General features: G+C 31.8%; 1 protein-coding gene across 6 annotated transcripts in view; it reads right to left on the bottom strand.

The window, feature by feature from the left end:
* LOC143063723 (cdc42-interacting protein 4 homolog) overlaps positions 1-12,710 on the bottom strand; it is a 41,442-nt gene extending 28,732 nt beyond the window's left edge. For all 6 annotated transcript variants that reach the window (XM_076236051.1, XM_076236050.1, XM_076236053.1 and 3 more), the window contains exons 1-2: positions 12,559-12,710; positions 2,027-2,142 (exon numbers count right to left, since the gene is read on the bottom strand). In XM_076236051.1, coding sequence (XP_076092166.1) covers positions 2,027-2,142; positions 12,559-12,582 — 140 coding nt within the window. In that variant the 5' untranslated portion in view covers positions 12,583-12,710. The remainder of the gene's footprint in view (positions 1-2,026; positions 2,143-12,558) is intronic.
* Between the last annotated feature and the right edge of the window lie 7,596 nt (positions 12,711-20,306).

The raw sequence follows: 20,306 nt of genomic DNA, 5'->3' as shown, positions 1-20,306 counted from the left end.
TATTCTGAGCTAAAAAAAAAAAAAAAAGAGTTAAGAAATACTTTAAATTAAAAATTAAGGTGGTACCCAACACTTTCACTAAAATTAATTTGGCTCGTTTAATTTTCATGAAATTTTGTCAAAGTATTAACTTTGACCCTTTAACAAAAATATAAAAATTTCAAAAATTTTGAACCAACCGTTTTGTCAGAAAAATTACACTGGTTATATATAGCAATATGACAAACACCAATTTCGATCATTGAGAAGCTGAATATTCTTTTTACAGCATAACGTAATTAAAACATTTAGCTGACTTTACAGAGTTATCTCCCTGTAGTGTTAGGTACCACCTTAAATTAATAGTCACATGTTTTTCCCAATTAAAAATTGAAACTCATGTTTATTTCTTGATACAATTACATGTCTATTGTTTATACAGTTTTCTTTTGGAAATAATAAATGAAGAATATTTGTTGTTAAACTTTGTTTTACTCAGTATTTTTATGTTGGATGTCGGATGGATTTTTTTGTGTCATTGGTTTACTTTCTGATCAACATCTCCTTATATTTCATACAACTATTATAATCCTTCTGTTAAGTTGCAAATAACTATATAACTTTGTGTAGATCTTTCGAATTCTCAATCATTAAAAAAAAGCTTATTTCAAAGGACCACTTTGTTTTTTTTCATGACAAACCAACATCTGACAACTCAAGTACCCTAGTGTCTGGTTTCAAAAAAAGCATTTGAAATATTTATATGCACTTAAATGGAAATTTTAATGAGTTCTTTGTGAGTCAGGAACTTTGTTAATAGTTGTTGCATGTCATATCTTGATGTTTTGACTTATCTGGAGAATTGGGTGTTAACAGCTTATCTTTTGATTGTTCCTATTAATTTTTTTCATAATTTTGATAGATTTTTCACTTTAAAGCTACACATAATAAATATATACTATTGTATAGACTGTACCATAGTATATTACCCTTAAGATATCTGTTGGTTATTTATATTATTTGGGGAACTGGGGTGTTACAATACATGTACATAGATATAAGAAAATGTGATATCAGTGTAAATGAGACAATTCTACATCCAAGTCACAATGTATTTTTGTCGAGCCTTCGACTTTAGTCGAAAAAGCGAGACATAGCGATCCTACATTCCGTCGGCGTCGGCGTCGTCGTCGTCGGCGGCGTCCACAAAAATTCACTCTGTGGTTAAAGTTTTTGAAATTTTAATAACTTTCTTAAACTATCCTTGAATTGTACGAAACTTGGACAGAAGCTTGTTTATGTTCATAAGATAGTATCCAGAAGTAAATTTTGTAAAAATAAAATTCCATTTTTTCCGTATTTTACTTATAAATGGACTTAGTTTTTTCTGCCAGGAAACATTACATTCACTCTGTGGTTAAAGTTTTTAAAATTTTAATAACTTTCTTAAACTATCCTGGAAATGTACAAAACTTGGCCAGAAGCTTGTTTATGATCAGGAGATAGTATCCAGAAGTAAATTTTGTAAAAATAAAATTCCATTTTTTCCGTATTTTACTTATAAATGGACTTAGTTTTTTCTGCCAGGAAACATTACATTCACTCTGTGGTTAAAGTTTTTAAAATTTTAATAACTTTCTTAAACTATCCTGGAATTGTAAGAAACTTGGCCAGAAGCTTGTTTATGATCAGGAGATAGTATCCAGAAGTAAATTTTGTAAAAATAAAATTCCATTTTTCCCGTATTTTACTTATAAATGGACTTAGTTTTTCTTCCAGTTAACATTACATACAGTCTGCAGTTAAAGTATTTAAAACATTTTTAAGATTCTTAAACTAGCCTGGATTTTTACCAAACTTGGACAGAAGCTTCTCACAATCAAAAGATAGTATCGAGAGGAATAATTTTATTGATTTTTTTCATCATTTTTGATGAGTGTTTGATTAACAGCAAAAGTAGGCGAGACACTGGGTTCCACGGAACCCTTACAAATTTTTATGGTTTAATCTTTCTTTTGTATTTCCTTCAAACTAACTCCAAACTTACTTTAAATTTTTGGCATATTCAAATTCAATATGGCTACGTTCTTTTAGAAAATTAGTAAATCTTTCACAAAAATCCACTCCTTTCTGTGTGTGAACAGCTACTGTATCATACTGATCCTGAAATCATACATTAAATTATACATTAAGCATGTAACAATAAAGGAGTCAAGAATTAAGAAAGGGACAGCATAGTTGGTTATATTTTTCATTTAGTTGGTAGAGTAATTACATGTATCTTCATTTCAATATATTCCCCATAAGAAAATATGTACATAAATAAATTCATATCTGGCTAATGATTTAAATATATAATGTGTTTTATGTGAGATCAACCAATATGCTTGATCTTTGATCCAAGACACCAAAAGGGTTTGATCTTGTTTTTTATCAACGCTGTGTGGAAAAGTGGGACTACAAAAAGTGTATTGTATGAAAATAAACCATCATGTTTTTATACACTATCACAACTACACAAGTCATTGTAAATAAACTTTTCATCTTGATCTAATAATATTTACATAGACAATGAAATGAATTTCTAACATTTTTTTTCATTTCATCTTTGTACATGTAGTATGTAAAGATTTCCTGTTAGACTTTACAAAATGGTTATTCTCATGAATGAAATCAAGATCTTTCAGTTGAAATATCATCTCTGAATGTATAAATAAATTTGACATTCATTTTAAGATAACTTTTCTTGCCTGAGGTCATATGTCAGTGTGATGTGTTTATGAAGCTATTAAATCCTAACACTCAAACTTGTAATTCTATGATATGTTTATCAAACCATCAAATTTTCAAATTCTATTTCCTATCCAAATCAAAAATAAACAAAGTTGAACATGTACATTTACTTGCATGACCAAACATTGTTGTCAAATGAACAAAAAATTGTCAAACATGAAGGTTGAAAGAGAACATGGTACAGTACAAAGCAGAGAAGATATCTGACTAAGAATTCATAATGGTTTCAAAAGATCAGTGTTCTTGAAGACTCATAAATTTTAGGTAAAAATGACATACAAAAAAGAATTTCTTAAGATTTGAATTCACCTTGGACATGTTGGAAAGTTTTCACTAAAATTTTTATACCCGTTCCATGCATTATTAAAAAAAAAAAGATTAAGATGCATATATATATTGTACAAATAATACTGCACTAAATGTACTTAGAATGATATATATAATAAATTTTTTACTAGGAATGCATGTTTTTTAAGCTACAACACATGGAATTGATGACTTATGGGTAGAACTCTCATAATAACAGTACAGATCTTAATCATCTTTACGACAATTTGATATAACAGTTGGTATACACATAATCACATCATTAAACCACATCTAAAGTGTAAGGTTTATACATCTTTACACATGATTTGTGTTGTATTACATGTACTAGTGTAAGTATGTCAATTTCTAATGACAGTTTTATGAATGAAAGGTCAAATTTCTTGACCCATAAATCATACCTACAGATATGGTATATATATATATATATATATATACCTATATCTTTAAAACATTTTTACACATCTATGATTTTCAGACTTTAAAGTAAAGTAAACACTTAGTATGACAAATAATATATATAAGACAAGATAAATTTTGACCTTTTCTCAAAGTTTAAACTAAAAAGAAGAGAACAAGCAACTAATGATTATGGGGAACATAACAAAAAGATATATGATTACAAATGAGAAGAGAAGAGACGAAATACAGTACATGTTTTTTTCCAAGGGCAAATCAAATTTCACCTTGTTTGCAACTGGGTCATTTTTTTCTGTCATTTTTGTAGATTAAAATCATCAAGAACATATAAGGTCACAAATTCCTTCGAAACAACAGTGTTTTTAATCCTGTGTTCTAAATATTAAACTTCAAATAAATGCTGCATCCTGGTTGTATAGCATCAGATTGAACAATAAATTGAAAACCTTTTGATCTATATATATTAACAAAATTCATACAGATATATTTAAAAATAATGACCAGGATGAAACGTATGAACTTCAATGGGCTGTGTAATAATTAACCCCCTTTCAGATGTAAAACCTTAAATATGAGGAAAAAATACCAGGATAATTTGTATATGTACTTTTTGTGCATGTATTAGATTATTCAATGTCACTACCAATACAGACAGAACTGAAAATACATATGTACAACAATATAAGGTTGCAGATCGATCTATACATTTCTATTAGAAGGAAACCAGAGTGCCCTGAGAGAACCACTACATTCAGTAGGGAAACTAACAATCCTAGTCAACTAAGGTTGGAGAACACACCTGCCAAATGCTGGACTTGAACTTAAAACCTTACTGTTGAAAGGCTAGTGATACAGGAGACTACTTTGACCACCAAGGCCCCAAAATGTATATGAAGATTTTTCTAAAATAACTTTTTAACACAGAAATATTTCTTGACTACATGTATATATGTGCATGACATGTAATTTGTAAAGTAAATTTTAATTATCAATTATTCAATACATTCACATGCACATTATGAAATTTTTTAGTCAATAAGCCATGATTCTGACTGACAGTAAAAGGGTCAAAAAATCTCAGTGGAAATGAGATAAATTTATAAAGCTTATCCAGTTACATACCAAATACTATTGACTGATCCTAGTTTATGTAGCTATAGGTTTTCCTTTAAACTGACCTATTCAAATTTCACAAACTTAAACATGAAAACTATGCAAAAAAAGGCCAAAAATCAAAGAAACCATGACTGAGGAGTCAGGGCCTATAACAGCTCCATGAAAATGAGATTGAGACGAGTCAAAGTTGGTAAAACTGCATACAAAATATTGATTAACCATTCATCGTTCCCTTAAACTTACCAGATTATAAAAATATGTATAAAACTTGATTACTTTCCAAAAATTGATTTAGGGTAGGCACTCAAAATAGGAAAGATAGAGTATCCTAAACAAATATAGTTTTTTTTTTTGCCTTACTATTATTGCCCCCTGAATCACTGCTCAGTACAGTAATTATTTCAAATTAGGTGTGGTAACAAATTTATTCCACATTTCCGATCTTAATCTGCAGAAAAAGACAGCATGAATTACAAAAACTCAGGTTTACACTTCATAGTATTGGTTACATAATTTGTCTAGCAGAAACTAAGGAATTCGTGAATCATTTTGTTTACCATGTTTACACAACAATTTGTGCATAGCATTTTGACAATTGAACAAATTTTGTAACTGTACAAAATTTACTAGTTATTTGACGTGGATATATTTTTACCTAATTAGCAACTGAACCACATAAAAAATAAATATGGACAATCATTTTATCACACACATATATATGCTAGTTTGAACTCTTTTGAGTGAAACTTAACTGTCATATAAGTAGGTGTCTAAAGGAGGGAGAAAGTTTTCAATTTGCCTCCCTCCTCGGATTTGAATAAAACTTTTTATTTGAAATTTTATCTAACAAACCTAGCTTTCATGAAAAACATTTTTGGAGCATCCTTCTTGGAGCAGCAGATTTTGCTAATATATCAGCTGTAATAGATAAACATTTTCTATCCAGGTGTACAATTGCACTAAAGGTCATATCAAAAGACCTGGCATATGGAACACCACAGGTCAGTATCAACATCTTCCTCATTCTCTAAACACTTGTAAAACAGACAGTGATCTGACACATAATCTATAAACAATACACTTGTATGTATCTATAGAGGTGATGTAAATGGGTCTTCAGGAAGCAATTACTATGATAATAAAATCATGATTGTTAGCCAGCTCCATAATGTATTATAATGCAGCTGGTGCACCAGTGCAACTCATTTTAAAGCATTTTTTGGCAATCAGTTGAAGAAGGAACAAATCTGATTTAGAATGAGTCAAATGGACAAATAACATCTGATTAAATCTTAACATGTCAAATCAATGTCTAGACAAATTGCAATGTTTATTTCAGAAATCTGGGATATATTTCATGATATCCTTGACAAAGTAAAATTTTGTAAAAAGATTTCTTTTCTCTCTATCTCTTATATATATATATATATATATATATAAATTTTCAAACATATATTTATTTAGGAAAAGAAACATTAAAAGGCTTTAATAGTAATTACAATAACATGTAACCAACATAAATTTTGTATACTCCTAACTGTCACTAACAAGACTTTGACCAGGAAAAATGGTAAAGTTACATGTATGTCCAGTCAAAAAATTGTTATTGACTAGTTAACATGAATGAACTAAGTATTTGCCAGTTTTCCTCATTTAAGGGCAATAACTCCTAATCAGATGTCAATTGATGATTATTTCATTTGATTTCTATGTACATTGTAGACCTTCCTTTGCACATTATTTTGGCCACTTAAATTTTTCTCCTTCCACTTTGTAATATAATAATTACTTACAAATGTATATACACATTTCATCAAAATTATAAAAATTGCTATAAGATATTAAATAGCTCCTATCAGTTTGCAGGCCATTTGACTTATAACTAGATCTGGTCTAGCTGATATTTCTGCTATTTAAACTACATGGATTCCTTATCTTTTTTTTTACTTCAAATCTACAATGTTACAAAATGTAACTCTGAAATGTGGAGTAATTCTAAATCATACCATGCATGCCATGTACATACAATAATTCCTATTTGTACTAACTTTCATGATTTGTCACAATTGCATGATCATGAAAATGCTCTAAAACACAATATTGTGAAATACATACATGTACATGAACTACTCAAAATAAATGATTGTTCCTAATTTTGAACTTTTCTAAGTTAGACAATCATGATCATTTACTCATTTAGTCTGTGTTTCTCATGATCCCATTGATAAGCCAACCAAAAGTGTTGTTTCTTGTGATTTTTGGGCATTGCAAAATTCAGACTTGCAACAGTTGTTTAGAACATTTAAGTTGTACTGCTCTGCCTGCATGTCAAAATTGTGAAAGTTCATCATCCTGGTAGATGAATTCCCATCTGCAAGAAGGTTCTTATGCAGCAAAAAAAAGTACATGTATGCAGATGGCTGATTGACAAAATTTAAAGATGCCTGCATCTTACGTTATAAATTGACATTACTCAAGAACCGTAGAAGTGACGCTACTCAAATTTGATTAAAGTTTTGTAGTTACAGGCAGTTTCGTTACAATTTGTTTCAGCCAACATGGCCAAAAGAATTAACTTAAGTGTAGTCAAATAAACTGTTGGATCTGCAAATGCTTCAGATACATTCAAGTTGTCCACGGAGTCATTATATTACAAGCCCATAATAGGTGATAACTTGTACTTACAAACATGTAGCTGGTAACAAAAGCAAATAAATAAAGGAAAACTGAACACAAAATTTATTTAAGATCAATAAAAATATACCCTCTCTATCATGTTGGCAGATTTGTCTTTATATTAGCATTCTTGCCTGGACTATTAATAAAGCACAATTTTAAAGGTAGAAAAACAAACTAAAATGCTTCGCTGAGCACAGCCTGATATGACCGCAGAGGTCGAATCCTGAACAGTTGGGGCAAATTTGGACACAATATTCAAACTTGATACGGTTTGGGTTGGATTGTGATCAAATTTTTGACATAATATTGGTTTCTGACACAATATAAAATATAAATGTAGTCAAAGATCTTACAAATCTATAGTGCAATAGAGCTATAACCCCAAAACTCAATCCCAGTCTTCCCTTTGTTATATAGAACATTGTGGTACAATTTCAGAGAGATCCATACACTTACACACAAGTTTAACTGTTATTATCTGGAAACTAGAAAAATGCTTGTTTTTGGCCTCTTTTTGGCCCTTTAATCTTGAACTGTTGGCCTCATAAAAAAAAGGTGGTATTTAGCCTTCTGAAAAAATTTCATGAAGATCTATAATTTTTTTTGCGGTCGTAATAAAACAAGTAGTGCACTTATCATTCATTTGTCAGTTTAGTCTTTTTCTGTTGTTGGGATGTACAAGTACCCTGCCACATCCACTCAGTGTTTTTGTTTAACTTATTTCTATTTGTATGCAGTGTTCTAGCTAATGTACAAAGTTTGAACAGCGCAAAGCGCCTACCCTTTTATATTGACCCCCATTCCCTTCATGGTGAAGCCTGCACCTTTGTCTGTCGTTTCTCAGGGGATTTATAGATCTCCTGCGATTTTAAAGTCAAACAGAGAAGATTGTAACTTTAAGTATTGAATATTATTACTCCATTTTAACTGAAACTTGATTTTACCATATAGCCCGAGTTATATAAAGTATTTTGTTTGTAATATTATGTACATATACATTTGTTGTACATGTATGCATTTTAAGACATATGCTTATAAATTTTGAGGCTTAGATATTTGCCTTTTTTTCAATGACATTTACGCGTAAAATTGCCATTTTTCACTAGCACCCTGTCAAATGCATTTTGTTAAAACAATTTTTTTTCTCACTCTTTTGGTCTTTTAGAAAATGTTGTTTGTGCAGTATTTGGAACCTTCTACAATGACATTTGTTAAATGCACACATATAAAAATTGTGGTTTTTATCCAACGCTGTCATATGATTGAATGTTGTTTTCAATTTAGACTTAAAATAAAATTGAGAAAGGAATTGGGGAATTTGTCAAAGCGACTACAATCCGACCATAGAGCAGTCAACAGCCGAAGGCCACCAATGGGTCTTCAATGTAGCGAGAAACTCCCGCACCCGGAGGCATCCTTCAGCTGGCCCCTTAAAATACATGTATGTATACTAGTTCAGTGATAATGGACGTCATACTAAACTCTGAATTATACACAAGAAACTAAAATTAAAAATCATACAAGACTAACAAAGGCCAGAGGCTCCCGACTTTGGGGTTAAACATGTTTTGAGATCTCAACCCTCCCCCTATATCTCTAGCCAATGTAGAAAAGTAAACACATAACAATACGCACATTAAAATTCAGTTCAAGAGAAGTCCGAGTCCGATGTCAGAAGATGTAACAAAAGAAAATAAACAAAATGACAATAAGGCCGCAACAATTTCAGGGTTCTCACTAAGGCGAGTCCATGAGTCCTGTCCTGGACTCATCAAAATCTGTCTGGACTCACCATTTTCAAAACTGGTGAGTCCACAGATGCATCAAGATTGAAATATTTTGTATAAACTGAACACAGTTAAACACAAATATCATCATTTTATAGCAAAAGTTTAAAAGTGATCTGAATTTGAATTGATTTCATTGCTCTGTTAGGAAATTGGGACTAAAATATTACTTTATATTGCAATAAAATATTTTCTTCTTACTGTTGGACTCATCATACCCAAAAATGATGAGTCCCTGGACTCGCCTTCAAAAATCCTTAGCGAGAACCCTGAATTTAATTTCTTGTTCTTTGGATTTTTGGACTCCAAAAATTGGGGCGAGCGAGCGATTTGAAAATTTTAATAAAAAATATTTCATTTGCAAATTTTTGAGGCGAAGCTTGAAAAGTAAAGGTGAGCGATTATAATTTTTTTTGGTAAACAATAGTAGGTTTTGACAATATTATATTCACCAAGAAATAATTGAATAATTAGATTTGGTATATATGTATGTGTGCCAATTAATGAGACAATTCTCAATCCAAGTCATAATCAGGTTGGGAACAACCCCTCAGTTTTATAAATATCCCTTTGATGAGGGGTCAATATAAGTTATAATATATTTTTTGGAAATATCACTTTTTAGTACAAAAGGGCTCATATTTTCCCAAAGAACTACATATTTATCTGGTATTAAATGGTCAAAACATGTCCAAGAATTTTGTAATATTCCTGGACTTTAGCCATGTTAACACTTTTACTTAAATATTATTCAAAATTTTAAAGTGGACCCCTCTTTTAGAATAGTTGTTTAAAATATGATGTATTCCTCCTCTTTATAGGTAAAAAATTCTTAGTTTTTCAAAGGATTTGTAACTAGCACTATACAAATCCTTGGTATTTCTTTTTTTCTTTTCTACAACAGTAAAATGACCCCATATGTGCCCTGTCTGAGGGAGGATTGTTCCCAACCTTATAATAACAAATACAGGTCATACATGTAGTACGGCCTTTAACACAGGGCTTTGACCCAGACCAAACAGCAAGCTATAAGGGACCCCAAAATTGTAAGTGTACACAATTCGAACAGGAAAACCAACGATCTAATTTATATTATTTGACATATATACAAACGGGAAAATACCAAACATTTTTAATGAACATCAACAAACAATATCTAACTGCTGAACGAAAGGCCCCTGAATCAATCAGGACAGGTGCATAAACATGCAGCCGTTATGGATAGTTTTGTATTGCCAGCATGCTATATAATTGCATTTGAAGACTTCTTTCAGAAGTTCTTTGAAGTTTATTTCTAACAACAAACATTTTTTGATAGGGAATATAAGAAAGGGGGAAGGAAACCAATGTTTTGTTCTGTACAGGTATTTTCCTCTGTTATACATGTAGATATTTATGGGGAAATGGTACTATTTATTCTGCCATAGGCGACAATAGTAACATTTTCTAAATTTACCACTTTTTAAGATAAAAACCTGGATAAAACAGTTATATGTTGTGTTAGAACTTTATTATTCTGTTTCAAAAATTAAAGCCAAATAGTATCACGACCAACTTCCAACAGAGCTTGCAATTGTTTATGTTATCCATGCCCACCGTCATTTTGCACTAAATTTACGAAATTTTGGAAGTCATTTCGAATAATTCTCTAGAAAATATTTCAATAGGTTTCAAAATTTATATTGTAAATATACACACTGCAGTTATTCATAGATAAATAAAAAATATATTGTACCCTTACATCCAATCACAGCGCTCCTAATTTGACTTCCTTCACCTGCCTTGGGTGCACAAAAGGCCAACCTAATGCTGGGAAAATTTAATACTACTGTTTTCCCTATATCGGAGCACTCCCACTTGGGTAAATGGGTTTCATGCTGAATCAAATATTATCACAGATATTTACACAGTGTACTGGGGGTGCTTATATGTTTAAAATCGTTATGTACAGGTAAGAATGTGATTATAAAAACAAGTGTAATTATCTTTTTATAATATTTACCAAAAAATAACGGTGCGGGAAATGGACATGATTACATTTCCGGATGCGGGAAGCGGGAATATAAAAAAAATTAAAAAAATAGGTGCGGGCGGGTCCGTCGAACAAGGCATTAAATTGGTGTGGCCTAATACATAAATAACAACAGACTACTAGCAGTTAACTGACATGCCAGCTCCAGACCTCAATTAAACTGATTGAAAGATTACGTCTTCATCATATGAATAACAGGCACAATCCCTCCCGATAGGGGTTTAGTATCATACTATCATAAAATATATGAGAAGAATTGTTTATATAAATTTCGTTTGGGCTTGTATTATATTTTCCCTCTGGTTTATATAATCTATTCATCCTATTTTGACTCTTTAAAAGTGGAGTGGTGTAATAGATTTAGCACCTCATGTTGTGGTTTACATCATTGACGCAAGTTTATTGTTTTCTACTTGGTATTATAAGTAATATAGAGATCCATTTTTTTTACACCTTGTGATCAATTTATTTGGCAATCGTCAATGGCAGTCAGCAGGGTTTAAGAACATCAGTTGTTCGACCTGCTTGTCAAATGCGTTTTGTTAAAATATTTTTTTCTTCATTCTTTTGGTCTTTTGGAAAATGTTGTTTGTGCTGTATTTAGACCCCTCTTCAACGAAATTTCTTACATGATAAAATTTGTGATTTGTATCCAAATCAATCATACATTTGTGTAGGTTTGATTCTTTGAACGTTGTTTTCAATTTTGACTTGTTAATATGGCTTGTATAATAAACATCCTCCATCCCTTGCTATTATCCAAAATAAGGTTGATTTTCATCTCACGCAAAAGTGACTATTTAAAGCTCTTGAAATCCTAGCTGAAACCCTGTAATGTAATACTTTGTTACAGTTGTTATTGTTGACGGTCCATGGTAACTTTATTGACTGTCAGATTTGACTTTATAGAAGGTCCAAGTTTACTTTTTAGTCTGTTTGATTTGACTTAATCTTATCCCACATTCATCATGTTCAATCAAAATGTTTATTATTTATTAAAAACCGACAATAAAAAACATATTATTGTCGAACAAAATATAGATTTATTTATTTGGGGCAAAATAACTCAGCACAAATGGAAAGGGACAGAATTTAATTTGATGAACATGGAAATGATCAATCAGAGATCTAGAGGGGACCAGGATTCCGAGACTATATTTTGCCTTTCATTTGTACATACATGTACATGACTTATTTCATTGTGTTCAAACTAATATGCAGTATCAAAAGCATGTCTTTAACGAAGAATGTGGTGCTATAGTTTATCACACTATAGAGCCTTGTTAGCCAAGCTGACAACGATTTGAGTATCACACTAAATATTTTCCTTGAAACGACAACGGCTTCCTGTTGTTTTGGTAAATTGTGGGAGACTTTTGTAATTATATTGCAACTTTTGACCGTTGCAACAATTTGGAAACTTACCCAAAGCTCTGTTCCCCAGCTCATGTCTGCATTAATGAGCCCTTAGGGCAGTCAATATGTATGAAACGTTAAATATTTGACAATAACATTAGCCCAACCTCTTATTACTTATCCAATATGGCGGATCTGACTCAATGAATAGGGATTATTATTTACATTAAGTTTCGTATACGGAATAGTGTTACTGGTTTTTTTTGGAATTTCTACTGTTAAAAAAATGAAGAAAGATGAACTTGGGTTTAAATCAGGCTATCCCCATTTTACAAACAGATTATTTACAGGGTATTTGACAGACACATAAAAATCATGGGAGACAACTCTTTTCATTTTTGTTTTATTTTCATTTTTTTTATGATATGTAAATTAATCAGTAGTTAAGAGTTTAATTAAGTTTTAGATTAACTTTATTATTGAGATTAGAAGTATATTTATTTTGTTCGGTTTAAAATTTGATTTTTATAACCAGAGACATATAATATTGTATGTCTCTGCTATATATAAAACCAGGATTGTCAAAATTATCAGAGTTTTTATCCCGGGGTTTTTATACATATAATTTATGCAGAGACATAAATACATGTGTACGATATACTTGATATTTGGATACTTTTCTATACAGTATGCGGACAAAAGTAAATATTTCTCTTTACTGTACTGTATATATATATTTATTACAAAGAAACACATTTTTCAAAATTATTTTGGGCACTCGATCTAGATCAGATTTTCAGAAAATTTCCCGTTTATACATGACATTTAATAGGAAGCTGCAATTTGATTTTTATGGGGAGATGACAAATTTTGTCCTGCATTTTTTTTAAATTTTTTTTTGTAATCCATGTCCTGTCTTTTTATTTTTCATTCTATAGTCGGTCCTGCCGCAAAGTGTTTTTTTTTTTTTAATTGTGTTTATCAGTCGAGACTTTTTTTTTTTGTCACATCCTAACCCTTTTATTCACTCAAAACTCAGTCCTGATTTGCCTTTTTTTAATTTCATTCTACCCCTCTCCCCCTCAATATTAAATTGTAGCTAGCCTGATATATTAAAAAAAAAATCGTGCTGGCAGTTTTAATTTCAAATTCAGGGTTTTGAAGTCACACTGAGAACGCCAAAACGGCAGACAGTTTCTATATGTAATCATTATTGTTATCTCTCTTATTTATAATATAAATTGCATATTTTTTTATTGAATAATTTACATGATGCTTTTAAATTGAATAGATAACAAGTTGATATTTTGAATTCATCTGTTAAAGATACTTATTTATATTCTAAACGTTTAGTATTTGCATGCATCTTCGCAACTCATTTACAACCTTCTTTATAGACTATAAATAAATTATAGTTCTTATACATTTTATATAATTGGTTTAACGACCGTGCGAGCCGTCGTTAAAAACTCCAATCACCATTGGTTTTATTGGTTTGGAATTATTATGTTGAACGGTCGTCATACATGTTCAGTCCAACCTAGGAAAGCAATCGCCCTTTAATGAAAGTGTAGCTACCAAATTCCTACATAATACTGGTAATATTGAAGTTATTGAATGCTCCATTTTTCAGTTAATAGTTATCAAAGGTACCAGTATTATAAATTAAAACGTCAGACGCGCGTTTCGTCTACACAAGACTCACCAGTGACGCTCAGATAAAGTTAAACAAATACAAAGTTGAAGAGCATTGAGGACCCAAAATTCCAAAAAGTTGTCCCAAATACGGCTTAGGTAATCTATTCCTGGGATAAGAAAATCCTTAGTTTTTCTGAAAATTCAAAGTTTTGTAACAGGAAATTTATTAAAATGACCATATAATTGATATTACTACTGGGCTGTTGATACCCTCGGGGACGAAACGTCCACAAGCAGTGGCATCGATCAAGAAATTTTATATTGTTTCACTGTTTTTGGTTTCATTTACTTAGTTATTTTGATAGCGCTTTTACATTTGGCATCAATTGTCTCTGTTGAAAACAAACTAGACCAAGCCGTGGTCTGCACCCACGGGGGGGGGGGGGGGGGGGGGGGGTAACTTCGATATTTTCTTGGTAGGGGTGTGCCAATTTTGCCTCAAAAAACGTACCCATTTTAATATAACATTCACTGAAATTCAGTACCTATAGTTATATAAATATTTCAGAAAGAATGACCTATTCTTATATACAATATTTAAAATATGACCCATACTTATATAAGCACTAACTCACCGGGGTTCATTTGGGAACTTATTTGAAAGCACTTTGTTTGAAAGGTGAATTTTCAAATGAATTGATTTAATTTAATATAATAATTGACCATTAATAATGTATGATTCTCAATAACATATTTATATATGATATGTAGATCATACCCCGAATCAATATATAGTTATCAAACGTAAATGCATTTTAATATAGGATGTCATTAAAAAGGAGGGTCATTTTTATATAAAATCTCGCAAAATTATGACCCATATTTTTGGCACATCCCCGTATACCCAATAATAGGAAGTTGACCCCCCGTGTCTGCACCCAAAGCTCAAGCAGAATTGCTACTGCTACACAATGAAATACATTTTACAAATGAATCATAAGCGACAATCTAGATTCAAAACAATAGTGTGAAAAATTAAGCAAACGGAAAAGGAAGGATATTGTTTGATTGATGGATTGTTGTTTGTTTACGTTCAGTGGTAAATAATTCATGTTTATTTAGAACAAAGACAGATGATAATAAATAAAATAAGTAAGCAATGCAATGGATTGATCGGATACACGATAAGAACTTTGACTGACGCTTCATACGAATGTATAATGGGAAAAAAAAACAAAGGATATGTGGAATTTATTAATGACACTAAATCAATACATACACAGCAGCAACAACAACAAAAACAACACAAAACATGCATGCATGTTGTTTAAGGACATATGTTACATACCAACAGGACCACTCCTCGACACCATTTACGAGTATGGTCTTGAGAAACAATGATTGTCAAATCAAAGGGGAATTAAGATATGTACGGCTGACCTGCGTTAAGAGAGTGCAATATCTCTTGCACGTAAAAAAACACCCTTGTATAGATTTAGAAAAAGAGCAGGCTAATGCCACTACAGGACAGCACTCGCACCAGCAAAGTGAAAAGGCATTAATATACGTTGCAATTACTTGTTTCCCAATCCACTCAATATGTTTAACCTTTAACAGGCCATCTTCAGAGAGCATAGCATTCTCCTTACACAAGGCATCTATACTATTAAACGAGAAGACCTCATTTTGTGTGTCGCTTCTCTTCCTTCCACAATAAATCAAGAATCATGCCTCTGTGTCCTATAGGTAACATGCATAGTCGCATTTGTCATCCATTCTTATGATTTTTCAGATTGAGTTATTTTGGGAGAAAAACGGCAAAAAAGAAGTCCGGATATGATTCCGTCATCAGACTAAATTTTAGTCATAGTTAAGACTTCCGGTTTGAAACATGCACAAATACAACCAATCGTATGATAGACAACAAAAATGAAAAATAAATAAGCCAATCAGAGCGTTCTCAATATCATGGTGTTTAGATCGCAAGAACCACAACTATTATACCCCCTTATAGAGGACAATTATTTTTCGCGTTCATCTACATGTAAACTACGATTATACTACTTCAATATATAGAGACTCTCTGTATTCTGTCTACTGTTTTCTTTGAAATGTTAATGTTTACTATCTAAGGGGTCATACCAGTTGCAAATATATTAAAATAAATAAAACATGTGACACAAGTACAACCAATCGTATGATAGATAACACAAATGAAAAATAAATAAGCCATCCAGAGCGTTCTCCATATCATGGTGTTTAGATCGCAAGAATCACAACTATTATACCTCCTCAGAGAGGACAATTATTTTTCGCGTTTCATATCATGGTGTTTAGATCGCAAGAACCACAATTATCATACCTCCTTAGAGAGGAGAATTATTTTTGGCGTTTATCTACATGTAAACTACGATTATACTACTTTTATATATAGAGACTCCGTATTCTGTCAGGGACTTTCTATGTTAGTATAGAAAGTCCCTGATCCTGTCTACTGTTTTCTTTGAAATGTTTACTATTTAAGGGGTCATACCACTTGCATATATATTAATAAGTAAAACATGCTCAACTTCATCTAAAACTACCTCGACCAAAAACTTTAACCTGAAGCGGGACAGACGGACGGACGACCGACCGAACGAACGAACGCACGTATGCACAGACTAGAAAATATAATGCCCATAAAAGGGGCATAAAAATTTATGGTTGAAAGGGAAAATAGTGATTTGGCAAAAATGAAAGTAAGGTAGAGATTAGAGGGAGGCAGGACCTTTTTCGGGGCGTCGGTATCGGGTGTTTTTAAGCTCGGGATTTGGGGATTGATCCTTACGGAATCCGGGAATATATTTTTCGATTTCGGGATTTCGGGATATGAATTACTTTAAATTCTGCATCTCGGGATTTCATGATTTTAGGCCCGGGATTTCAGGATCAAGACCCCTCCGACCACCCCTCAAATAAGCCGGTCTTAGTCATTTATACATGATTTATATCCTACCATTGGTATGTTAATAAGGCTCTCAAAAGAAAGGGCACTGATGGCATGATTGTCCTAGAAGCATATTTTATTAGACTTAATAATGGTCTATATATAAGCAGTTACATTTATTTCATGTTTGAAACGGTGCAATTTTTTAATTTGATTCGACTTTTACCAAAAGAAGCATTGTAGCAAAGGAGAAGAATATATTATGGTCTGAGGGCAGAAACACAAAAATAATTGAATTTAACAGAAAGGAAACAAATATCGAACTTTGGAAAAAGGGAGAGGGCTTTTGATACCTTTTATGAAATTCTCCATATATAATATCTTTTACAAAAAATCATCCTACAACAGTTCACAAGCTGTATATGCCCGCGATTTCGCGGGTGTGTTCTAGTTATATTTAATGTCTCTGTTGTGAACGTTAAATATTAGGTTGGTCCCCTCCGTAAAACATTCAGTATGCCTTCGGAATATACAAATATTAACGGTCGGTATGAGCTAATGATGGCCTTGAACTTGAACGTTTCGGTTCCCGGTTTGACGACGTCCACATACGGTACCAGTTGAAAATGTCGTCAGCGTCTATAGACGACGTTTCTGGAGTTTTGCAGCGTATGAACTCTGTGATGACTACACAGTATTCATCTTTAAAAGATAAACAAACAGCAGCAATTACAGAATGTCAAAAGAGGAATGATGTGCTAGTAGTTTTGCCAACAGGATACGGCAAAACCGTCATAATACAGGCAAATGCAGATTTAGTTTCATGTGCTGTCAAACTTTTATTTTATTTTTGTAAATAAACAATCCAAATATTTGCTGTTTAAGCTGTATCATTCAATTTTCAATTGAGAATCGACATGATATGATAATAAATATTTAAGAGAATGGATAGCAACGCTCAGTAGTTTTTAATTGATTTTTTTTTATCTGGTCAATGACTCATTGACAGTCAGCTTTTATCAATTCGATATATGTCAGAAGACAACGGTATTTATATTATTATTTAAAAAGAAATAGAAAATTCGTTCCTAGCAATTTGAGTATTGTATAGATTGTTCCTGGATATTAAGAGTTTTTTATTTGAGTGTTCAGTTAAATGCTGAAAAAATGTCCCAATTTTATTCAGACTACTTTTCTTTAATTGTTTATACCATAGAATTTAAGATGTATGAAGGCTTTCCTTTTTGCATCATATCCCACATACATTTTTATTCATGATGAGGCTACTGTTATTTTATCTTTCAAGATTTGAGTGTACTTTTAAACTTTTACATGAGAACTTGTGTTTACAGGCTCTTCCATTTTTGACAGCTGAAAATGCTTGTGTGGTCATTATTAATGGCCTCACAAGCATTATTCAAGAACAAAAAACTAGATTTGGAGACAAAGCCATTGTAATTGACGATGAAATTATAAAATATTTAGAGGACCTTCCAACTCCAAATAGTAACCAGGTGCTCCGCAGGGCGCAGCTTTATACGACCGCAGCGGTCGAACCCTGAACAGTTGGGGCAAGTATGGACAAAACATTCAAGCGTGATACAGCTCTGAATTTGGATTGTGATCAAATTTTTGACATTACATGGGTTTTTTTACACAAAACAAATGTCAAGATTTTTACAAATCAATTAAAGATTTCTTCTTATTTAAATCTAAAATTAAATAGTTGACACAGCATAGGTTTCTGACACAGAATGAATGTGGTCTAATGAACTTAAAAGGTTTTTTTTGCCTTTGAGCAATTCACTATGCTGTTGAATATTAATCCTCTCAAAAAAATGTTTGAAGAAATTTTCTTTTTATTTATGAAATCTGAAATGAGAAAAATTTAACCCCCCCCCCCCTTTTTCACATCCCCGTTTCCCTTTTTCCAAAACTGATATCAATTCAAATTTCTAATGGAGTTTGCAACAATAACTACTCTTTTAAATACATCATAAAATATTAAAATGTAAAATAAAGTGCTTGTTATCACTGAATGGTAAAGATTGGTTGGTAGTAAAAGTGAATATACATTGTTTATTGTATAAAACAATAAAAAAAACTTCATCAGCAACATTTTATATTGGCAAATTTCCAATGAAGTTATTTACATAAAGTTATTGGCAAATAAAAATAGAAAATGACATCATAGTCATGTCTGGCAAATTTCCAACATATATTATCAACTACTATTCTATACAAAGAAAGATAACTCCAATTGAAAATTAATTGCTATTGCACAATATTGTGCAATTAGATATTTCTTGCTATTGTGCAATACTGTGCAATTGAAAATTTCTTGCTATTGCACAATACTTGATATGGAATCCTGATTTGGACCAACTTGAAAACTGGGCCCCTTTGGACCTTAAGGTAGACCAATTTGAAAACTGGACCAAAAATTAAGAATCTACATACACAGTTAGATTTGGCATATCAAAGAACCCATTTATTCAATTTTTGAAGAAATCAAACAAAGTTTAATTTTGGACCCCCATTTGGACCAACTTGAAAACTAGGCCAATAATTAAAAATCTAAGTACATTTTTAAATTCAGCATATCAAAGAACCCCAAGGATTCAATTTTTGTTAAAATCAAACTAAGTTTAATTTTGGACCCTTTGGACCTTAATGTAGACCAATTTGAAAATGGGACCAAAAATTAAGAATCTACATACATAGTTAGATTCGGCATATCAAAGAACCCCAATTATTCAATTTTTGATGAAATCACACAAAGTTCAATTTTGGACCCTTTGGGCCCCTTATTCCTAAACTGTTAGGACCAAAACTCCCAAAATCAAACCCAACCTTCCTTTTATGGTCATAAACCTTGTGTTTAAATTTCATAGATTTCTATTTACTTATACTAAAGTTATGGTGCAAAAACCAAAAATAATGCTTAATAGGGCCCCTTTTTGGCCCCTAATTCATAAACTGTTGTGACCTCAACTCCAAAAATCAATCCCAACCTTCCTTTTGTGGTCATAAACCTTGTGCTAAAATTTCATTGATTTCTATTTACTTATACTAAAGTTATTGTGCGAAAACCAAAAATAATGCTTATTTGGGCCCTTTTTTGGCCCTTAATTCCTAAACTGTTGGAACCAAAACCCCCAAAATCAATCCCAACCTTCTTTTTGTGGTCATAAACCTTGTGTCAAAATTTCATAGATTTCTATTCACTTAAACTAAAGTTATAGTGCGA

The sequence above is a fragment of the Mytilus galloprovincialis genome, chromosome 2, assembly GCF_965363235.1.
Source record: "Mytilus galloprovincialis chromosome 2, xbMytGall1.hap1.1, whole genome shotgun sequence".
Taxonomy (NCBI): domain Eukaryota; kingdom Metazoa; phylum Mollusca; class Bivalvia; order Mytilida; family Mytilidae; genus Mytilus; species Mytilus galloprovincialis.
Note: the sequence above shows the minus strand (reverse complement) of the source record. Positions and strands in the feature narration are given on the sequence as shown.